The sequence below is a fragment of the Coregonus clupeaformis genome, chromosome 23 (assembly GCF_020615455.1).
Source record: "Coregonus clupeaformis isolate EN_2021a chromosome 23, ASM2061545v1, whole genome shotgun sequence".
Classification (NCBI taxonomy): domain Eukaryota; kingdom Metazoa; phylum Chordata; class Actinopteri; order Salmoniformes; family Salmonidae; genus Coregonus; species Coregonus clupeaformis.
Window position 1 is genome coordinate 12,349,037 of NC_059214.1, and position 22,602 is coordinate 12,371,638.

A 22,602-nucleotide genomic window follows, 5' to 3' on the forward strand; every position below is an offset into this window, starting at 1 on the left:
AAAATGATACAAAGTAGTGGTCGGAGACATGGAGGGGAGTTGCAGTGAGATTAGTAGAAGAACAGCATCTAGTAAAGATGAGGTCAAGCGTATTGCCTGCCTTGTGAGTAGGGGGGGGGGGGTGAGAGGGTGAGGTCAAAAGAGGAGAGGAGTGGAAAGAAGGAGGCAGAGAGAAATGCGTCAAAGGTAGACGTAGGGAGGTTAAAGTCACCCAGAACTGGGAGGGGTGAGCCATCCTCAGGAAAGGAACTTATCAAGGCTTGGCACCATCCCTACGGTAAAGCATGGTGGTTGCAGCATAATGCTGTGGGGATGTTTTTCAGCGGCAGGGAGACTAGTCAGGATTGAGGGAAGAACGGAGCAAAGTACAGAGAGATCCTTGATGAAAACCTGCCTCAGAGCACTTCGGACCTCAGACTGAGGAGAAGGTTCATCTTCCAACAGGACAATGACCCTAAGCACACAGCCAAGACAATACAGGAGTGGCTTCGGGACAAGTCTCTGAATGTCCTTGAGTGGCCCAGCCAGAGCCCGGAATTGAACCTGATCGAACATCTCTTGAGAGACCTGAAAAAAGCTGTGCAGCGACGCTCCCCATCCAACCTGACAGAGCTTGAGAGGATCTGCAGAGAAGAATGGGAGAAACTCCCGAAATTCAGGTGTGCCAAGCTTGTAGTGTCATACCCAAGAACACTTGAAGCTGTAATCGGTGCCAAAGGTGCTTCAACAAAGTACTGAGTAAAGGGTCTGAATACCTATGTAAATGTAATACAGTGGGGAAAAAGTATTTAGTCAGCCACCAATTGTGCAAGTTCTCCCACTTAAAAAGATGAGAGAGGCCTGTAATATTCATCATAGGTACACGTCAACTATGACAGACAAAATGAGATTTTTTTTTGAATTTATTTGCAAATTATGGTGGAAAATAAGTATTTGGTCAATAACAAAAGTTTCTCAATACTTTGTTATATACCCTTTGTTGGCAATGACACAGGTCAAACGTTTTCTGTAAGTCTTCACAAGGTTTTCACACACTGTTGCTGGTATTTTGGCCCATTCCTCCATCAAGATCTCCTCTAGAGCAGTGATGTTTTGGGGCTGTCGCTGGACAACACAGACTTTCAACTCCCTCCAACGATTTTCTATGGGGTTGAGATCTGGAGACTGGCTAGGCCACTCCAGGACCTTGAAATGCTCCTTACGAAGCCACTCCTTCGTTGCCCGGGCGGTGTGTTTGGGATCATTGTCATGCTGAAAGGAAGGAGGTTTTCACTCAAAATCTCACGATACATGGCCCCATTCATTCTTTCCTTTACACGGATCAGTCGTCCTGGTCCCTTTGCAGAAAAACAGCCCCAAAGCATGATGTTTCCACCCCCATGCTTCACAGTAGGTATGGTGTTCTTTGGATGCAACTCAGCATTCTTTGTCCTCCAAACACGACGAATTGAGTTTTTACCAAAAAGTTATATTTTGGTTTCATCTGACCATATGACATTCTCCCAATCCTCTTCTGGATCATCCAAATGCACTCTAGCACACTTCAGACGGGCCTCGGCATGTACTGGCTTAAGCAGGGGGACACGTCTTGCACTGCAGGATTTGAGTCCCTAGCGGCGTAGTGTGTTACTGATGGTAGGCTTTGTTACTTTGGTCCCAGCTCTCTGCAGGTCATTCACTAGGTCCCCCGGTGTGGTTCTGGGATTTTTGCTCACCGTTCTTGTGATCATTTTGACCCCACGGGGTGAGATCTTGCATGGAGCCCCAGATAGAGGGAGATTATCAGTGGTCTTGTATGTCTTCCATTTCCTAATAATTGCTCCCAAAGTTGATTTCTTCAAACCAAGCTGCTTACCTATTGCAGATTCAGTCTTCCCAGCCTGGTGCAGGTCTACAATTTTGTTTCTGGTGTCCTTTGACAGCTCTTTGGCCTTGGCCATAGTGGAGTTTGGAGTGTGACTGTTTGAGGTTGTGGACAGGTGTCTTTTATACTGATAACAAGTTCAAACAGGTGCCATTAATACAGGTAACGAGTGGAGGACAGAGGAGCCTCTTAAAGAAGAAGTTACAGGTCTGTGAGAGCCAGCAATCTTGCTTGTTTGTAGGTGACCAAATACTTATTTTCCACCAACATTTGCAAATAAATTCATAAAAAATCCTACAATGTGATTTTCTGGAAAAAAAAATCTCATTTTGTCTGTCATAGTTGACGTGTACCTATGATGAGAATTACAGGCCTCTCTCATCTTTTTAAGTGGGAGAACTTGCACAATTGGTGGCTGACTAAATACTTTTTTCCCCCACTGTAAATATTCCATTAAAAATCAGCCGTTTCCAGCTACAATAGCCATTTACAACATTAACAATGTCTACACTGTATTTCTGATCAATTTGCTGCTATTTTAATTGACAAACAAATTGCTTTTCTTTCGAAAACAAGGACATTTCTAAGTGGCCCCAAACTTTTGAACGGTAGTGTACATAGGATGCTTGTCACACCCTGGCTCTGGGACTCTATATGTTGAGCCAGGGTGTGTTCATTCTTTGTGTTATATTTCTATGTTGGGGGTTCTAGTTCTTCTGTTTCTTTGTTGGCCATTGTTACCTAGGACGTTACGAGTCATTTTGTTGTTTTGTATCGTGTGTGCACTTTAACTAATTAAAGTATGTTCGTTCAACACGCTGCGCCTTGGTCCTCCTCTATTAACGACGATCGTGACAGAAAAACCCACCATACAAGGACCAAGCAGCGTGTCCAGGAGCAGGCAGCCTGGACGTGGGAGCAGATTTTGGACGGGCAGGGGTCCTGGACCTGGGAAGAAATCCTGGCCGGGATGGATCGCCGGCCATGGAGTGAGACTGTAGAGAGGCGACGGAGAGAGGAGCAACGGCGTGATCAGGGTCGTCGTCGGACGGTCGAGAGGCAACCCCAAATAATTTTTAGGGGGGGGCACAGGGCATGGACGACGGGGCTGACGGAGGCAGAAAAGGGGCGTATTCAGAAGGCCACCAGGTTACGGGGGCCACTGGTCAAAGTAGAGCCAGTGGTGTGTGTCCCCAGTACGGTCCGGCCTGTCACGGCCCCTCGCACCAAGCCTACGGTGTGCGTCGCCAGCCCGGTCCGGCCTGTCCCTGCTCCTCGCACCAAGCCTACGGTGTGCGTCGCCAGCCCGGTCCGGCCTGTCCCTGCTCCTCGCACCAAGCCTACGGTGTGCGTCGCCAGCCCGGCCCGGCCTGTTCCTGCCACTCGCACCAAGTCTACGGTGCGCGTCGCCAGCCCGGCCCTGCCTGTTCCTGCCACTCGCACCAAGCCAGGGGTGCGAGTCGTCAGCCTGGTCCGGCCCGTTCCTACTCCACGCACCAAGCCAGGGGTGCGAGTCGTCAGCCTGGTTCGGCCCGTTCCTACTCCACGCAACAAGCCAGGGGTGCGCGTCGTCAGTCCAGCACAACCCGTGCCTGGGTCACCGGTGCCTGGTAAGGTACCGGTCAACTGCTCCACTACGGAGCTGAAGCTAACCGCTCCTGCTACGTCCAGTTCAGCTCCAGCCAGCGGGGCCAGACCGGACCAGGGGCGCTATGGGGGGTTTATTGGAGGGTGGTGGGCAAGGCCGGAGCCAGAACCGCCGCCGTGGAGGAATGCCGACCCAGCCCTCCCCTGTTTTGTTCTAGTGGAGGCGCGGTCGCAGTATAGCATTTTAACATATTAAAACAAAAGAGATAAATAATATTTATCCAGCCTTTGCTGCTATGCTTGCAGATGTGCATAATATGTTAATAAGTATTTAAACTTAAAACATGTTTTTCATTTTATTGCACAGCGTGGATCACCGGTGCGGTTGAATGCAGCATTGCTGTATGGAACACTCAAAATATATTCTAGTGGAGTAGCATACCTAGTCTTCTGCTCAAATGTTGCAGGTATAGGCCTACATGTTTCTCTTTTGCATTGTTTTTTGTTGCAGGTTTAGTTTTTTAGTTATTCATTGTCAAGCTTTAAAAACCGAAGCCAGACTGTAACATTTTAGTAGCCTAGCTAGGACTGTGGCATCTGTCTGTACACGTTCCCTCTGCTGCGCGCTTGTATGTCCGATTCGGCCCCGCCGGCCTTGGTTTTGACACGTGCACTAGCCTATTAGCCACGTTATGACTGACTTGTGATCATTGCCCTTGCTAGTTTGATTGTATTGACATTCCCAGCCTTAGTTACAGTCGTTCGTTTTTGTTCAAAATATTGAGTCATTGAAACTGAAACGGTGCATCCCGAAAGGGAGGCGGCAGCAAACAATCTACCAGGCCAGCTGTGATTTACAACCTGATAGCAATATTAATCATGCATTGAACTGCGTCCATCTATTCTGTCAACAATGCCTTAAAATACCAAATTCCCAGTTTGTGCTTAAAAAACTACTTTATAAGAGGTTTTAAAAATAGTTTCTATTTGACTCAAAATTCCATGACGTACAGTAAGGCATTGTTGACATGTGCAAAGTAGTTAAAACGCTGTCAGTTCCACTTTAAGCCTGCTGTAACATAAGAGATATTGTTAATATTGAAAAACACTAGGTCACACATATCTTGTCATTAGTGTTTTGTGCATGCTCAACATTGGCATGGTTCACATTGGCAAGACAATGGATGCTAGGTTTCTGTAATACATTTACATGTAGTCTTTATGAAACCAATATACTGTAGTTCACAGTACATTGTAATGCAGCTAGAAACATTGCAAAACATTTTTAAATATAGAACTCTCTCTTGGTTCAGGCTGAGGGACAGGGTGACGATAAAAACAGACTTGCGCCACACCGTGTGTGAGACTGAGGATGGCACTTTTGAAATGACCATCAACTCAGCTCAGAAGTTGGACACGGGAGTGTACACCTGCAAGATCATCAACGAGTATGGAACAAAGCATTGTGAATGCAAACTGGAGGTGAAAGGTACAGTCATTGGTTGTGTTGTCTATTTCCAATTCCTCTCTTTGCTATAAGCCAATATAATAACACAAAACATTGGATAACACTTTATGAGAGTTACATACATACAATACCTTATATTGTTGATTGTCATGCATTATGATGCACTTATACTGTGTTATAACACTGACTATAAGCATTGTAATAAGTGTAGTAATAAGCTATAAACTCACAAGTCATTAATTACAACATCCTTTATAATGTTATATACAGTGGGGAGAACAAGTATTTGATACACTGCCGATTTTGCAGGTTTTCCTACTTACAAAGCATGTCGAGGTCTGTCATTTTTATCATAGGTACACTTCAACTGTGAGAGACGGAATCTAAAACAAAAATCCAGATAATCACATTGTATGATTTTTAAGTAATTAATTTGCATTTTATTGCATGACATAAGTATTTGATCACCTACCAACCAGTAAGAATTCCGGCTCTCACAGACCTGTTAGTTTTTCTTTAAGAAGCCTTCCTGTTCTCCACTCATTACCTGTATTAACTGCACCTGTTTGAACTCGTTACCTGTATAAAAGACACCTGTCCACACACTCAATCAAACAGACTCCAACCTCTCCACAATGGCCAAGACCAGAGAGCTGTGTAAGGACATCAGGGATAAAATTGTAGACCTGCACAAGGCTGGGATGGGCTACAAGACAATAGGCAAGAAGCTTGGTGAGAAGGCAACAACTGTTGGCACAATTATTAGAAAATGGAAGAAGTTCGAGATGACGGTCAATCACCCTCGGTCTGGGGCTCCATGCAAGATCTCACCTCGTGGGGCATCAATGATCATGAGGAAGGTGAGGGATCAGCCCAGAACTACACGGCAGGACCTGGTCAATGACCTGAAGAGAGCTGGGACCACAGTCTCAAAGAAAACATTAGTAACCGTCGTGGATTAAAATCCTGCAGCGCACGCAAGGTCCCCCTGCTCAAGCCAGCGCATGTCCAGGCCTGTCTGAAGTTTGCCAATGACCATCTGGATGATCCAGAGGAGGAATGGGAGAAGGTCATGTGGTCTGATGAGACAAAAATATAGCTTTTTGGTCTAAACTCCACTCGCCGTGTTTGGAGGAAGAAGAAGGATGAGTTCAACCCCAAGAACACCATCCCAACCGTGAAGCATGGAGGTGGAAACATCATTCTTTAGGAATGCTTTTCTGCAAAGGGGACAGGACGACTGCACCGTATTGAGGGGAGGATGGATGGGGCCATGCATTGCGAGATCTTGGCCAACAACCTCCTTCCCTCAGTAAGAGCATTGAAGATGGGTCGTGGCTGGGTCTTCCAGAAGCATCTCAAGGTCCTGGAGTGGCCTAGCCAGTCTCCAGACCTGAACCCAATAGAACATCTTTGGAGGGAGCTGAAAGTCCGTATTGCCCAGCGACAGCCCCGAAACCTGAAGGATCTGGAGAAGGTCTGTATGGAGGAGTGGGCCAAAATCCCTGCTGCAGTGTGTGCAAACCTGGTCAAGACCTACAGGAAACATATGATCTCTGTAATTGCAAACAAAGGTTTCTGTACCAAATATTAAGTAATGCTTTTCTGATACTTATGTCATGCAATAAAATGCCAATTAATTACTTAACAATCATACAATGTGATTTTCTGGATTTTTGTTTTAGATTCCGTCTCTCACAGTTGAAGTGTACCTATGATAAAAAATTACAGACCTCTACATGCTTTTTAAGTAGGAAAACCTGCAAAATCGGCAGTGTATCAAATACACTGTAGATCATTGACTATAATGCCTTATAAGACTAAAATGCATGATGTATTATTCCCCCATGTTGAAAGTGCAGGTGATATATTAAATACCTTAGTAAATATAACTCTGTGCAGACTGACAGATAACGAACATGAAACAGGATTGACAGAATATTCTCTCCTGTCCTGTGCATCCCCTAGTGCCCCCGGTGGAGCCAGGCCTCGCCATCATCCGTCCCGTGGAGGACATCACGGCGGACGCCGGCGAGACGGTCATGTTTGAGTGCCACGTAATTGGACCACTTGACACGGACGTCGATTGGCTAGCAGATGGGAAACTGATCCAGCCGGCTCTGCTCAACTGCAAAATGCATTTTGACGGGAAAAGGTGCAGGCTGCTCCTCAACTCAGTGCACGAGGATGACAGCGGCATGTATACGTGCAAGCTGACTTCGGCCAAAGGTGAACCCTTAACTGCACTGTCATCCGCTTCACTTCTCCTCTTCATCTCTGAGGTCTTGAAATTAGCAAGAAGAGTCATGCTCTTCATGTTGGTAGAATAACCAAACGTTTCCTATTTTTTAAACATACACTTTTAATATTTGTATATCATTAGGTTATATACATACAGTGGTGTGAAAAAGTGTTTGCCCCCTTCCTGATTTCTTATTTGTTTGCATGTTTGTCACATGGGTGTGGCTAGAGGAATTGAACTCAGGTGTGATAAACCACAGTTGAGTTGTGTTATAACAGGGGGGGCAAACACTTTTTCACACAGAGCCATGTAGGTTTGGATTTTGTTTTCCCTTAATAATAACAACCTTCATTTCAAAACTGCATTTTGTGTTTACTTGTTTTATCTTTGACTAATATTTAAATGTGACAAACATGCAAACAAATAACAAATCAGGAAGGGGGCACACACTTTTTCACACCACTGTATGCACTATATAGATGAAGAAATGTATAGTTAAGAACAAGTCATCAACTTCCCAGAATCAAACCAGTATTGTACATTTTTTTAAACGTTATTTTCATTTTCCACTTCATTTTCAACTTCATTGCTTTACTTTGGCCTTGTTTCGTTTTAGAGGAACTGACCTCGAGTGGCCAACTCAAAGTCATTCCCTCCATTGAGCCCCTATTCACCCGAAAGCTGGACGTCTTAGAGGTGATTGAGGGACGTAATGCCCGCTTTGACTGCAAGGTCAGCGGAACACCACCTCCCAGAGTCAGCTGGGGACATTTCGGTAGGAGACCCATTTTCATTCACTAGTCTCACCTAGACTAGTTCATTTTCATTATGTTCACCTAGCCTGGTCCCAGATCTGTTTGTACTGTGTAGCCAAACATGACAATAACCATAGGAGGACAAACAGACATTGTCTCCATAGTGATTGTATTTGCAAAACCTTGAAATTGTACACACTGCAAACAAGTGTAACAGTAGTAATTACTATGTAACAATGTGTACCTGCACTGTCAATGTAGATGTAAATATACAGCACAACACAGATTTGGGACCAGGCTAGTTAACCACCAAATGAGCTCTTATTGCTATTCAAGAGCACACAGTAGTTTACACGGTTGTTCGGAGTCAATGTAATCATCTATGGACCTGTATATTTACATCTACATTGACAGTGCAGGTACACATTGTTACATAGTAATTACTAATGTTATACTTGTTTGCAGCATACACAATTTCAAGGTTTTGACACAATGTCTGTATGTCCTCTTCTCTCCTCAGACCATACACTGGTAGAGAGCGATGATGTGCACATCTTACAAGAGGGAGGTCGTCACTCCCTCATCATCTCTCATGTCACCAATGAGGACGAGGGCTTTTACACGGTCATCGCTCGCAATCCACACGGCGACGCCGAGAGCGCCGCTGAGCTCTATGTCCAGGAGCCCAGACCTGCTATCTCATCTCAAATGTAAGAACACACTTACCACCTACAGTCCACGCCATACAGATGTAGGATCTTAATTTGATCACTCTTATGTTGCTATGAATTTTCCTGCAGTGCAGGACATGCAAACTTGTAGTGTATCGAAGATTAACAAGCCGATAACACTTTACATTAAGTTTCCCCTATTACAATGTAGCTAACACAGTAATAACAGTGTTAACAATATAGTAGTTACATAGGTTTTACTATGTAATTAAATGGTAATAGGGTTGTTGCGGAATCATTTATTACGCAATTGGAACAAGGAATGTGTAATTACACATTCACTTGCTGAAGGTTATTCCACAGTTGTTACTGCTGATGTTATTAACCCCCTAAGGTCGATGTCCGAGCCCCCACGGAAATCAAATTACTATAATACAAAAATCCCCATACAAATCGGTCAGTTTAAGGTAGCAATATCTTTTTTGTTGTTGCATTGGATGCATCTCAATCCACCGCATCTGCTTATGTCGCACTTCCGCATCCGTGGTGAAAGGTTACAGAGCTAGAGCGGTGTTTGTCAGACCATGAGACATCCCGAAAATCGATCTTCTCACAAAATCGTCTGTAGCATCCAAACTATTATGACCCTTCTATGGAAAGATGAGACGCTCACGAACACGATGTGTTCCCCGTTTTGCTCTACGGCCTTCACAAGTGTAAGGAGGCTCATCTGAAGTCGGTACAGCCAATCTGCCCACTTCTGTCTGTAGCGTCCAAACCGTTTGTGCAAAGGTTAGACTCTCACGAACATGTTTTGCTCTAGGACGCCCACAGCCTTCAGAAGACTCGTCTGAAGGTCCCCCGGTACTAGTTGAAAAAATGAATGGAAGTACAGTATATATGGAGACTGTTTAATACCAAAAATATGGGGTTAAATACATATAATAAATCAAATAAATGTTTCCTGATCTTTCTTATATCTACATTTTAGTCATTTAGCAGACACTCTTATCCAGAGCGACTTACAGTTAGTGAGTGCATACATATATTTTTTATTTTTCATACTGGCCCCCCGTGGGAATCGAACCCACAATCCTGGCATTGCAAATGCCATGCTCTACCAACTGAGCTACATCCCTGCTGGCAATTCCCTCCTTGTATGGGCTAATAGCAGGGGTCTTAAAATTCAAAATCAAATAGCTAAATTATCCTTGGTAAGACCTTAAAACAATTCCATATTGCTTAGGCTATACCGAATCAAGTGTAATGTAAGAACAATGTAGTTACATAGGATATACTCGGAATTATCATGTAGCTACTCAGGAGCAAGCAACTTAATGTAAAGTGAAACCCAGTAGGGTATAACCTCTATAACTACTATGTGGTTACAATGTAACAACCTTTGCAGACGATAGGCTAACCTGGAGAAATTAAGAGACAGGAGAATATTAGGTTTAACCCTTTAAGTTACATTGTATTTACAATTAAGTAATATTTAACAACCAACTCTCTAATTACAATGTTGTTACAAGGGATATACATGTATTTACAATGTACTTACTTAGGAGCAAGCAACTTAATGTAAAGTGAAGTGACATTTTAGTTACTTTGTAGTTACATGCGCGGACCGATGGGATGCATAGGGCGATAGTAGCTCCATTTTGTACCGTCAAAACTGTAATTATATGTAGAAGCCAGACAACATAGTTTAAATTAAGCCTATAAAATCGATAAATCAATATATCCCCAAGCAACCAGGAGAGAGTGAGTGGTCAGTTATACACAACAGTGAACCAGTCTGTGAGTAAAGCGATGCTGAGTCTCAAATCTTCCCTTAGAGGAAAAGACAAAGAACAACTTGGAGATGCAAATAAGAGCAATGGACAGCTGAAGGATATCCAGGAAAACATAGCTAAAATGCTCTGAATGCTCACCAAAACAAACAAACTGTTACAATCTGTTGTTAAAAAAGTAGATTTGGTCGAAAGGAAAGTAGTCTATCGTGCCAGATATGCATATACAGGGCGGTGCGTGGACGAAAAGACAACAAAATAGACCTTCTGGAAACAAAGGTGCAATCTTTAGAAGGTAAACTGGATTAGTTAGAAAACAGATTGAGAAAAAAATAATATGAGAATGTTGTCCCTACCGGTAGATGAGGAAAACGAGGGACCTTTCCATTTACGTGATCAAGCTGATATCGGAGGAGCTTGGCGTGAAGTAGAAACACGCTAAATACCCTTGCATGGTAATCTTTCAGCTGTGGAACCATCAGACCAAAGTCAACATTCTGAGGGCACAGGGTGAGAAAGGAGATCAAGGTCCAGGGCCAGTCTATTCGATTCGTCTAGGACCTGTCTGCTAGGCTGAGAAAAAACGCAAGCAATTCATTCCGATCAGACATTCACTGAAGGAAAAAGGAATCAAGTCTCAACTCCAATTCCCAGTAGTACTGTGGGTATGGAAGGGAACACAGAGAATGGAGTTCACAAGCGCCAATGAAGCCCTGAACAGTCTTTAGGAAACCTTTCCAGTTGAAAGAGAGCCCAGTGCCTTGAGGAGCGGCAGAAGAGGAAAAAACAGATAAGCACACTAGGCTACATACAGTGATAACCAAGACCAGCTTATCGTAAATTGAGACAATATTCCTTCCCCATCCCACCAATACAATCTAGACTATTGTCCCCAAGTAATTGTTCTTCTCTAGGAAGTAATGATATAATTAGCCAATGCCAATGAAATACATGGTAGGGCTGTCCCCGACTACAAAAATATTGGTCGACCGAGAGTCGTCTGTTCTTTCAACCAATCAACTGGTCGAAATTTGAAAACATGTATTTTTCCATATATAGACACACCCTATGTTTGAAAAAAATCAACTACATGTAGGCTACAGAACTTGTCTGATGCTTTAAGCGCTCCGATTAAAAATTAAGACACATATTACTCAAGAGGGAGCCAGAGATCAACATAGCCTAACCAGAAGAAAAAAACCTGTTCCCGACCCTCCTCCTCCTGCTGCCCGCTGCTACTGGCATTCGCAGATTCTGCCTTTAACCTCTTCTGGATAGGACCCTTCATCTCAATTTCTGCCTAAAATGACATACCCAAATCTAACTGCCTATAGCTCAGGACCTGAAGCAAGGATATGCATATTCTTTATACTATTTGAAAGGAAACACTTTGAAGATTGTGGAGATAAAAGATAAAACAAAAACAACAAACATGTGTTTTCTATATTTTGTTTTGTTGCATCGTCTTTGAAATGCAAAAGAAAGGCCATACGATGAGATGGGAAGCTGGGGATAATTGAGATGTTGTCCACAACAGGGCATCAGTGTGTGTGCAAAGTTTCAGACTGATACAGTGCATTTGGAAAGAATTCAGACCCCTTGACATTTTCCACATTTTGATACGTTACAGCCTTATTCTAAAATGGAATAAATTGTTTATTCTCCTCATCAATCTACACACAATACCCCATAATGACAAAGCAAAAACTGGTTTTTAGAATTTCTTAGCAAATGTATTACAAATAAAAAATCGGAAATATGACATTTACATAAGTATTCAAATCATTTACTCAGTACTTTGTTGAATCACCTTTGGCAGCGACTACAGCTTCGAGTTTTCTTGGGTATAATGCTACAAGCTTGGCACACCTCTATTTGGCCATTTTCTCCCATTATTCTCTGCAGATCATCTCAAGCTCTGTCAGGGTGGATGGAGAGCGTTGCTGCACAGCTATTTTCAGGTCTCTCCAGAGATGTTAGATCGGTTTCAAGTCCGGGCTCTTGCTGGGCCACTCAAGGGCATTCAGAGACTTGTCCCGAAGCCAGTCCTGCATTGTTTTGGTTGAGTGCTTAGGGTCGTTGTTCTGTTGGAAGGTGAACCTTTGCCCCAGTCTAAGGTCCTGAGTGCTCTGGAGCAGGTTTTCATCAAGGGTCACTCTGTATTTTGCTCCGTTCATCTTTGCCTCAATCCTAACTAGTCTCCACAGAGGAACTCTAGAGCTCTGTCAGAGTGACCATCGGGTTCTTGGTCACCTCCCTGACCAAGGCCCTTCCCCCCCGATTGTTCAGTTTGGCCGGGCGGCCAGCTCTAGGAAGAGTCTTGGTGGTTCCAAACTTCTTCCATTTAAGAATGATGGAGGCCACTGTGTTCTTGGGGTCCTTCAATGCTGCAGACATTTTTTGGTACCCTTCCCCAGATTTGTGCCTCGACACAATCCTGTCTCCGAGCTCTACGGACAATTCCTTCGACCTCATGGCTTGGTTTTTGCTCTGACATGCACTGTCAAGTGCGGGACCTTATATAGACAGGTGTGCGCCTTCCAAATCATGTCCAACCAATTGAATTTACCACAAGTGGACTCCAATCAAGTTGTAGAAACATCTCAAGGATGATCAATGGAAACAGGATGCACCTGAGCTCAAAGGGTCTGAATACTTATGTAAATAAGGTATTTCTGTTTTTTTCCACATTTCTGAAGGAAAGAATGAGAAAGCTACATAATATTTAGTATGAAGTCTCCCAGGTGTCCCTCACGAGTTTGCCCAAATGTACCCAAGTGGCCTCCAAGTGGCCAAATTGGTCTAATTATAGAAAAATGCTATGGTAATAAAACAAAATTGTTGACACACTCCCAGGAATGTCATACATGATGGATCATTATCTTCCCTACATAAAAGGTACTAACAGGAGACGTGACGAGAACGTTGATCCAATGCCTCCAATTCACAGAAGTGAACTATTTAACTATTGAACTATTTAAGATAAAGGCCAAGTTAGCAGCAAACACTGATCTAATGTCATAAGTGCAAACACCACAAACCACACACAAAGTGGGAAAAAAAACTATTTACACACTATTTACAATTAGAGTATTTAGAACACCCACAGTCCTCTACACAAGATTGTGCTGCTGATGCCAAGTCCCATAGCAGTCCCATAGCAGTCTCATCACCTGCACATGTAGTGCAGGTGATGGGAGATTTCTAGTGGCACATAGTTCAACGTCGTCTCTCTGCTGTGCTGTTTTGGACCTGAGGCACATTCAGGTCTACAGTAACGTATTTTGGCCGGGCTGAGGTGGGTGTGGAACCAAAGACAGCAGCAGGGGTCAGACTGGAGGAACCAGTTCCTATGTTTAAATGAATGGGGGATGGAGGACTTGAATATGGTCTCTTTGGAGTTGGCTCCCAGATGTCATCTGAGGATTTTTAAAAAATCAGTTAGAACTCACGTTTACTAGTACTTATTTTATTTAACCTTTATTTTTTGCAGGGGGTGAGCCCTGCATCAATACTTTTACGGATGAGCCCTGCATCAATATATCAAATACACAACACATATCTATAAACATATATATTATATAGAGTATTGGGAACACAATCACTATAATGAAATATGTGGACCAATAGGCGATACGTTTCCTTTCCCCTTGAGAATCAACACTTTTGCGCACAGCTCTAGCATAATGGCTGTTTGTTGTACAAAGGGCGTTCACATACTACTGTAAAGCGCAGCTCATTGGCTATCTAGCTAGCTATGTTTCAAAACGACCGGTAGTCATTGAACCAAGACACTGTCAATCAAGTGAACACCACTTGTCTCATTGGTGCGTACTGATGGCTGACCTTCATGGGCTAATTGACATGTTGTGTAGCCAATACGTAATGTAGAATGATTAAACAAGTTTGGTTGCCTTCTAGAGTGTCTGAGGATTGCACAGAAACCAAACTTGACCGGGTTAAGCAAAGTTTTGCCTATTTAGATTTCTTAAATTGAGTTGAAAGAGTTGGAATTAATGTGAAACGCTGTATACAACATGGATCGTGTTAGGATATAAAAATTGATTTTATCAAACAAAACTATGCAACATTTTATCTCTGGGACCCTCAGGATGACAAATCAGAGCAAGATTACAGAATGTAAGTACATTACCGTCAGAGGTGCATGTATCAAACCAGTTGCTTTGATGAAAGCGATTTGTTGTTGTGCACTATCCTCAAACAATAGCATGATATATTTTCGCTGTAATAGCTGCTGTAAATTGGACACTGCAGTTAGATTAACAATCATTTAAGCTTTCTGATGATATAAGACATGTCTATGTCCCGGAAAGGTGGCTGTTGTTTACAATGCCATTCTAGTCAAATATCACATATTGAGCAACAACTGTCCCGATTTCGGGACACTGATCCAGTGCTCCTGAAGTTGCCGGTAATAGGCTACACCAGCGGTCAGCAACCTTTTCCATTTGGAGTGCCGAGTTATCGTAACATTTCTACTGATCTGCGTGCCAGTTATGATTTTCAGATGCACATTTTCGTGGAACAGTTTAATTTAATTTATAATAAGGTCTTCATATCTCAAAATCAATTTCATGTGGTTTATCTAAATAAATCTATCTAAATGAAAGTTATACAAATCTAAAAGTAACTTCTATTGACATTACCAATATGTAGAAATACCTTATTTACATAAGTATTCAGAGCTTTTGCTATGAGACTCGAAATTGAGCTCAGGTGCATCCTGTTTCCATGTATCATCCTTGAGATGTTTCTACAACTTGATTGGAGTCCACCTGTGGTAAATTCAAATGATTGGACATGATTGGAAAGGCACACATCTGTCTATATAAGGTCCCACAGTTGACAGTGCATTTCAGAACAAAAACCAAGCCGTGAGGTTGAAGGAATTGGCCGTAGAGCTCTGAGAAAGGATTGTGTTGAGGCACAGACCTGGGGAAGTGCACCAAAACATCTCTGTGGAGATGGGAGAATCTTCCAGAAGGACAACCATCTGTGCAGCACTCCACCAATCAGGCCTTTATTGTAGAGTGGCCAGACAGAAGCCACTCCTCTGTAAAAGGCACATTACAGCCCGCTTGGAGTTTGCCAAAAGGCACCTAAAGAATCTCAGACCATGAGAAACAAGATTCTCTGGTCTGATGAAACCAAGATTGAACTCTTTGGCCTGAATGCCAAGCGTCACGTCTGGAGGAAACCTGCCACCATCCCTACAGTGAAGCATGGTGGTGGCAGAATCATGCTGTGGGGATGTTATTCAGCGGCAGGGACTGAGGCAAAGATGAACGGAGCAAAGTACAGAGAGATCCTTGATGAAAATCTGCTCCATAGCGCTCAGGTTCTCAGACTGGGGCGAAGGTTCACATTCCAACAGGAAAACGACCCGAAGCATACTGCCAAGACACCGCAGGAGTGGCTTCGGGACAAGTCTGAATTTCCTTGAACCCAATCGAACATCACTGGAGAGACCTGAAAATAGCTGTGCAGCAACGCTCCCCATCCAACCGGACAGAGTTTGAGAGGATCTGCAGAGAAGAATGGGAGAAAGTCGCCAAATATACTATAGGTGTGCCAAGCTTGTAGCGTCATACCCAAGAAGACTCGAAGCTGTAGTCGCTGCCAAAGGTGATTCAACAAAGTACTGAGTAAAGGGTTTGAATACTTATGTAAATGTCATATTTCCATTTTTTATTTGTAATACAATTGCTTTGTCATTATGTGGTATTGTGTGTAGATTGATGAGGAGAATAAACAATTTATTCCATTTTAGAATAAGGCTGTAACGTATCAAAATGTGGAAAATGTCAAGGGGTCTGAATTCTTTCCGAATGCGCTGTAGAGCACAGAGAAAAGCCGACCCCTGGTATAATTTGGGATGCCTTTAAGGCGTACAGTTGAAGTCGGAAGTTTACATACACCTTAGCCAACCACTTTATTTTAAGAATGTGAAATGTCAGAATAATAGTAGAGAGAATTATTTCTTTCAGCTTTTATTTATTTCAGCACATTCCCAGTGGGTCAGAAGTTTACATACAATAAATTAGTATTTGGTAGCATTGCCTTTAAATTGTTTAACTTGGGTCAAACATTTCGGGTAGCCTTCCACAAGCTTCCCACAATAAGTTGGGTGAATTTTGGCCCATTCCTCCTGACAGAGCTGGTGTAACTGAGTCAGGTTTGTTGGCCTCCTTGCTCGCACACGCTTTTTCAGTTCTGCCCACACATTTTGAGGTCAGGGCTTTGTGATGGCCACTCCAATACCTTGACTTTGTTGTCCTTAAGCCAGTTTGCCACAACTCTGGAAGTATGCTTGGGGTCTTTGTCCATTTGGAAGACCCATTTGCGACCAAGCTTTAACTTCCTGACTGATGTCTTGAGATGTTGCTTCAATATATCCACATAATTTTCCTTCCTCATGATGCCATCTATTTTGTGAAGTGCACCAGTCCCTCCTGCAGCAAAACAACCCCACAGCATGATGCTGCCACCCCCGTGCTTCACGGTTGGGATGGTGTTCTTCGGCTTGCAAGCCGCCCCATTATTCCTCCAAACATAACGATGGTCATTATGGCCAAACAGTTCTATTTTTGTTTCATCAGACCAGAGGACATTTCTCCAAAAAGTACGATCTTTGTCCCCATGTGCAGTTGCAAACCGTAGTCTGGCTTTTTTATGGCGGTTTTGGAGCAGTGTCTTCTTCCTTGCTGAGCGGCCTTTCAGGTTAGGTCGATATAGGACTTGTTTTACTGTAGATACTTTTGTGCCTGTTTCCTCCAGCATCTTCAGAAGGTCCTTTGCTGTTGTTCTGGGATTGATTAGCACTTTTCGCACCAAAGTACGTTCATCTCTAGGAGACTGAACGCGTCTCCTTCCTGAGCGGTATGACGGCTGTGTGGTCCCATGGTGTTTAGACTTGCGTACTATTGTTTGTAGAAATGAACGTGGTACCTTCAGGCGTTTCGAAATTGCTCCCAAGGATGAACCAGACTTGTGGAGGTCTACAATTCTTTTTCTGAGGTCTTGGCTGATTTCTTTTGATTTTCCCATGACATCAAGCAAAGAGGCACTGAGTTTGAAGTTAGGCCTTGAAATACATCCACAGGTACACCTCCAATTGACTCAAATGATGTCAATTAGCCTATCAGAAGCTTCTAAAGCCATGACATCATTTTCTGGAATTTTCCAAGCTGTTTAAAGGCACAGTCAAGTTTGTGTATGTAAACTTCTGACCCACTGGAATTGTGATACAGTGAATTATAAGTGAAATATGTCTAAACAATTGTTGGGAAAATTACTTGTATCATGCACAAAGTAGATGTCCTAACCGACTTGCCAAAACTACAATTTGTTAACAAGAAATTTGTGGAGTGGTTGAAAAACTAGTTTTAATGACTAGTTCCGACTTCAACTGTACATGATAATTACAAGTATATCCTATGTAACTACATTGATCTTACATTACACATGATTCGCTATAGCCTTTGAGCCAGGTCATAACACAGAAATAAACTAATTGAAAATGACCGGTAGTTTTTGACAGGGGGTGCGTTGTTACAATTGTTGTTACCAGGTCCTAGCCTATTTAGAAACCCTGGTAATCCATGTGGATTTGATGGTTGTGGCACGTTGTAGTTACATGTAACAGGGTCATATTAACATGTAATTACATAGTAAAAATCTATGTAACTACTATGTTTTTAACACAGTTATTACTGTTTTAGTTACATAGCAACAGGGGCAACTTACCAAAAAGGCTTCTAAAGTTTGTAATTTCCACTTTAAAATGTCAGACTTGATTTGCCTTGACAAAAAATGTATCAACCCCTACAAAAATTGTCCATTAATTATAATCCACATAATAATTCAAATTTCCTGTTGCTGCATGATTATTTCCCTGCTGTAGCAAAATGGGTCAAATTAAGATCCTTCATCTGTATATACTGTGCATTTGGAAAGTATTCAGACCCCTTGACTTTTTCCACATTTTGTTACGTTACAGTCTCATTTTAAAATTGATTAAATTGTTTTTTCCCTCATTAATCTACACACAATCCCCATAATGACAGAGCAAAAACTGGTATTTAGAAATTTTTGTAAAAAAACATAAAACACTGAAATATCACATTTACATAATTATTCAGACCCTTTACTCAGTACTTTGTTGAATCACCTTTGGCAGCGATTACAGCCTTGAGTCTTCTTGGGTATAAAATAAAGTAAAATTGTATTTGCTATATGCGCCGAATACAACAAGTGTAGACCATACAGTGAAATACTCTTACAAGCCCTTAACCAACAATGCAGTTAAAAAAAAAAAAAGTGTTAATTAAAAATAGATAATTTTTATTTATTTATATTTTTTACTTAAAGAGCAGCAGTAACATAAAATAACAGTAGGGAGGCTCTATACAAGGGGTACCGGTACAGAGTCAATGTGCAGAGGCACCGGTTAGTCGAGGTAATTGAGGTAATATGTACATGTGGGTAGAGTTAAAGTGACTATGCATAGATAATAAACAGAGTAGCAGGAGCATAAATGAGGGGGTGCGGTGGGGGGGGGGGACAATGCAAATAGTCCGGGTAGCCATGATTAGCTGTTCAGGAGTCTTATGGCTTGGGGGTAGAAGCTTTTAAGAAGCCTTTTGGACCTAGACTTGGTGCTACGGTACCGCTTGGCGGTAGCAGAGAGAACAGTCTATGACTAGGGTGGCTGGAGTCTTTCACAATTTTTAGGGCCTTCCTCTGACACCGCCTGGTATAGAGGTCCTGGATGGCAGGAAGCTTGGCCACAGTGATTTACTGGGGCTTACGCACTACCCTCTGTAGTGCCTTGCAGTCGGAGGCCGAGCAGTTGCCATACCAGGCGGTGATGCAACCAGTCAGGATGCTCTCTATGGTGCAGCTGTATAACTTTTTGAGGATCTGAGGACCCATGCCAAATCTTTTCAGTCTCCTGAGGGGGGATAGGCTTTGTCGTGCCCTCTTCACGACTGTCTTGGTGTGTTTGGACCATTATAGTTTGTTGGTGATGTGGACACCAAGGAACTTGAAGCTCTCAACCTGTTCCACTACAGCCCCGTCGATGAGAATGGGGGCGTGCTCAGTCCTCTTTTTTTTCCCGTAGTCCACAATCATCTCCTTTGTCTTCATCACGTTGATGGAGAGGTTGTTATCCTGGCACCACACGGCCAGGTCTCTGACCTCCTCCCTATAGGCTGTCTCATCGTTGTCGGTGATCAGGCCTACCACTGTTGTGTCGTCGGCAAACTTAATGATGGTGTTGGAGTCGTGCCTGGCCATGCAGTCATGGGTGAACATGACGGGACTGAGCATGCACCCCTGAGGGGCCCCCGTGTTGAGAATCAGCGTGGCAGATGTGTTGTTACCTACCCTTACCACCTGGGGGCGGCCCTTCAGGAAGTCCAGGATCCAGTTGCAGAGGGAGGTGTTTAGTCCCAGGGTCTTTAGCTTAGTGATGAGCTTTGAGGGCACTATGGTGTTGAACGCTGAACTGTAGTCAATGAACAGCATTCTCACGTGGGTGTACAATAGAGATTGCGTCATCTGTGTATCTGTTGGGGCTGTATATAAGCGTCCGGGTTAGAGTCCCGCTCCTTGAAAGCGGCAGCTCTACCCTTTAGCTCAGTGCGGATGTTGCCTGTAATCCATGGCTTCTGGTTGGGGTATGAACATACGGTCACTGTGGGGACGACGTCATCGATGCACTTATTGATGAAGCCAGTGGCTGATGTGGTTTACTCCTCAATGCCATCGGAAGAATCCCAGAATATATTCCAGTCTGTGCTAGCAAAACAGTCCTGTAGCTTAGCATCTGCTTCATCTGACCACTTCCTTATTCCTTACAAGTCACTGGTGCTTCCTGCTTTAGTTTTTGCTCATAAGCAGGAATCAGGATGATAGAATTATGGTCAGATTTGCCAAATGGAGGGCGAGGGAGAGCTTTTGTATACGTCTCTGTGTGTGGAGTAAAGGTGGTCTAGAGATTCTTTCCTCTGGTTGCACATTTAACATGCTGGTAGAAATTAGGTAGAATGGATTTAAGTTTCACTGCATTAAAGTCCCAGGCCTCTAGGAGCGCTGCCTCTGGATGAGCGTTTTCCTGTTTGCTTATGGCCTTATACAGCTCTTTGAGTGCAATCTTAGTGCCAGCATTGGTTTGTGGTGGTAAATAGACAGCTACGAAAAAAAATAGAAGAAAACTCTCTTGGTAAATAGTGTGGTCTACAGCTTATCATGAGATACTCTACCTCAGGCGAGCAAAACCTTGAGACTTCCTTAGTATTAGATTTTATGCACCAGCTGTTGTTTACAAATATACACAGACCACCACCCCTTGTCTTACCGGAGTCAGACGTTCTATCCTGCCAATGTAGCGTATATCCCATCAGCTGTAAGTTATCCATGTCATCGGTCAGCCACGACTCGGTGAAAAATAAGATATTACAGTTTTTTATGTCCCTTTGGTAGGATATTCTTGATCTTAGGTTGTCAATTTTGTTTTCAAATGATTGTACGTTGGCTAATGGGATTGATGGAAGAGGCAGCTTACTCGTTCGCCGTCAGATCCTTACAAGGCACCCCGACCTACGTCCATGATATCTCCGTCTCTTTCTTATGCGAGTGACAGGGATTTGTGCCTTGTCGGGTGTCTGTAGAATATCCTTTATGTCTGACTCCTTGAAGGAAAAATTCAATTGTCCAATACGAGGTGAGTAATCGCTGTCCTAATATCCAGAAGCTCTTTTTGGTCATAAGAGACGGTCAATGGAAACAGGATGCACCTGAGCTCAATTTCGAGTCTCATAGCAAAGGGTCTGAATGCTTATGTAAATAAGGTATTTCTGTTTTTTATTTTTAATACATTTGCTAACATTTCTAAAAACCTGTTTTCGCTTTGTAATTATGGGGTATTGTGTGTAGATTGCTGAGGATTTTTTAAAATCCATTTTAGGATAGGGCTGTAATGTAACAAAATGTGGAAAAAGTCAAGGGGTCTGATTACTTTCCGAAGGCACTGTACCAGTACTGAATATGGACAATGAAGCTACATTTTATATTTTGGCTCTGTACTCCAGTATTTTGGATTTGAAATCAAATAATTAATATATTGTTCTAGAACAGAATGTCACCTTTTATTTGTGGGTATTTTCATACATATCTGTTTTACCATTGAGACATAAAATCACTTTTATGTATCCATTTAAAGAAATCAAATTCACTATAGTGTATAAGTAGTCAAATGTTTAGTATTTGGTCTCACAATCCTTGCACGCAATGACTACATTAAGCTTTTGACTCTACAAATATGTTGCTGGTGCATTTACAGTTTGTTTTGGGTGTGTTTTGGGTGATGTCTTGCCAAATAGTAACCTCCCTTCCCTTCTTCCCTCCCCCTTCTCTCTCTCACCTCCTTCCCTCTCTCTCTCACCTCCGTCCCTCCATCCCTCCAAAGGGCAAAGCTAGAGAAGATGCCATCCATCCCAGAGGAGCCCGAGGTGCCGGACAACGAGGTTGAGCGCTTCACCATGCCTGACTTTGTCAAGCCCCTGTACGACCTTGACGTGATCGAGGGCAAGGAGGCCGTGCTCAAGTGTAAGGTGGCTGGCCTGCCGTACCCCACCATTGTGTGGTTCCACAACGGCAAGAGAATTGACAGCACGGAGGACAGGAAAATGACACAGTGTGAGTTGAGATTAGTATTTTATAAATCCAGCTCTATAAGATAAACATCAACTTCAACAAATCAAATAAAAACGAATTGTATTGGTCGCGTACACAGTTTATCAGAAGTTATAGCGGGTGCAGCGAAATTCAGTTAATGTCAAACAATTACACAAATAATAATAAATAAATAAATGTTTTATCAAGAAACGAATGAACAACCCAAATAGCACCATTGTAACAGTAATCTAAATGCAATCTATACGTACAGTGCATTCGGAAAGTATTCAGACCCCTTCCCCTTTTCCACATTTTGTTACATTATTCTTTTTCTAAAATTTCTAAAATAGAAAAATTTCCTCATCAATCTACAGTACACAAAATACCACATAATGACAAAGTGAAAACAGGTTTTTAGAAATGTTAGCAAAAACAGAAATACCTTATTTACATAAGTATTCAGACCCTTTGCTGTGAGACTTGAAATTGAGCTCAGGTGCATCCTGTTTCAATTTATCA

The 22,602-nt window shown here is 42.8% G+C and overlaps 1 protein-coding gene across 1 annotated transcript in view; it reads left to right on the forward strand.

Moving 5' to 3' along the window:
* Window positions 1-22,602, forward strand: part of LOC121536084 (striated muscle preferentially expressed protein kinase-like) — a 119,244-nt gene that overhangs the window by 53,104 nt on the left and 43,538 nt on the right. The window contains exons 9-13 of the mRNA XM_045206532.1: window positions 4,765-4,940; window positions 6,888-7,148; window positions 7,778-7,936; window positions 8,437-8,626; window positions 21,875-22,104. Of these exons, the coding sequence (XP_045062467.1) occupies window positions 4,765-4,940; window positions 6,888-7,148; window positions 7,778-7,936; window positions 8,437-8,626; window positions 21,875-22,104 (1,016 nt within the window). The remainder of the gene's footprint in view (window positions 1-4,764; window positions 4,941-6,887; window positions 7,149-7,777; window positions 7,937-8,436; window positions 8,627-21,874; window positions 22,105-22,602) is intronic.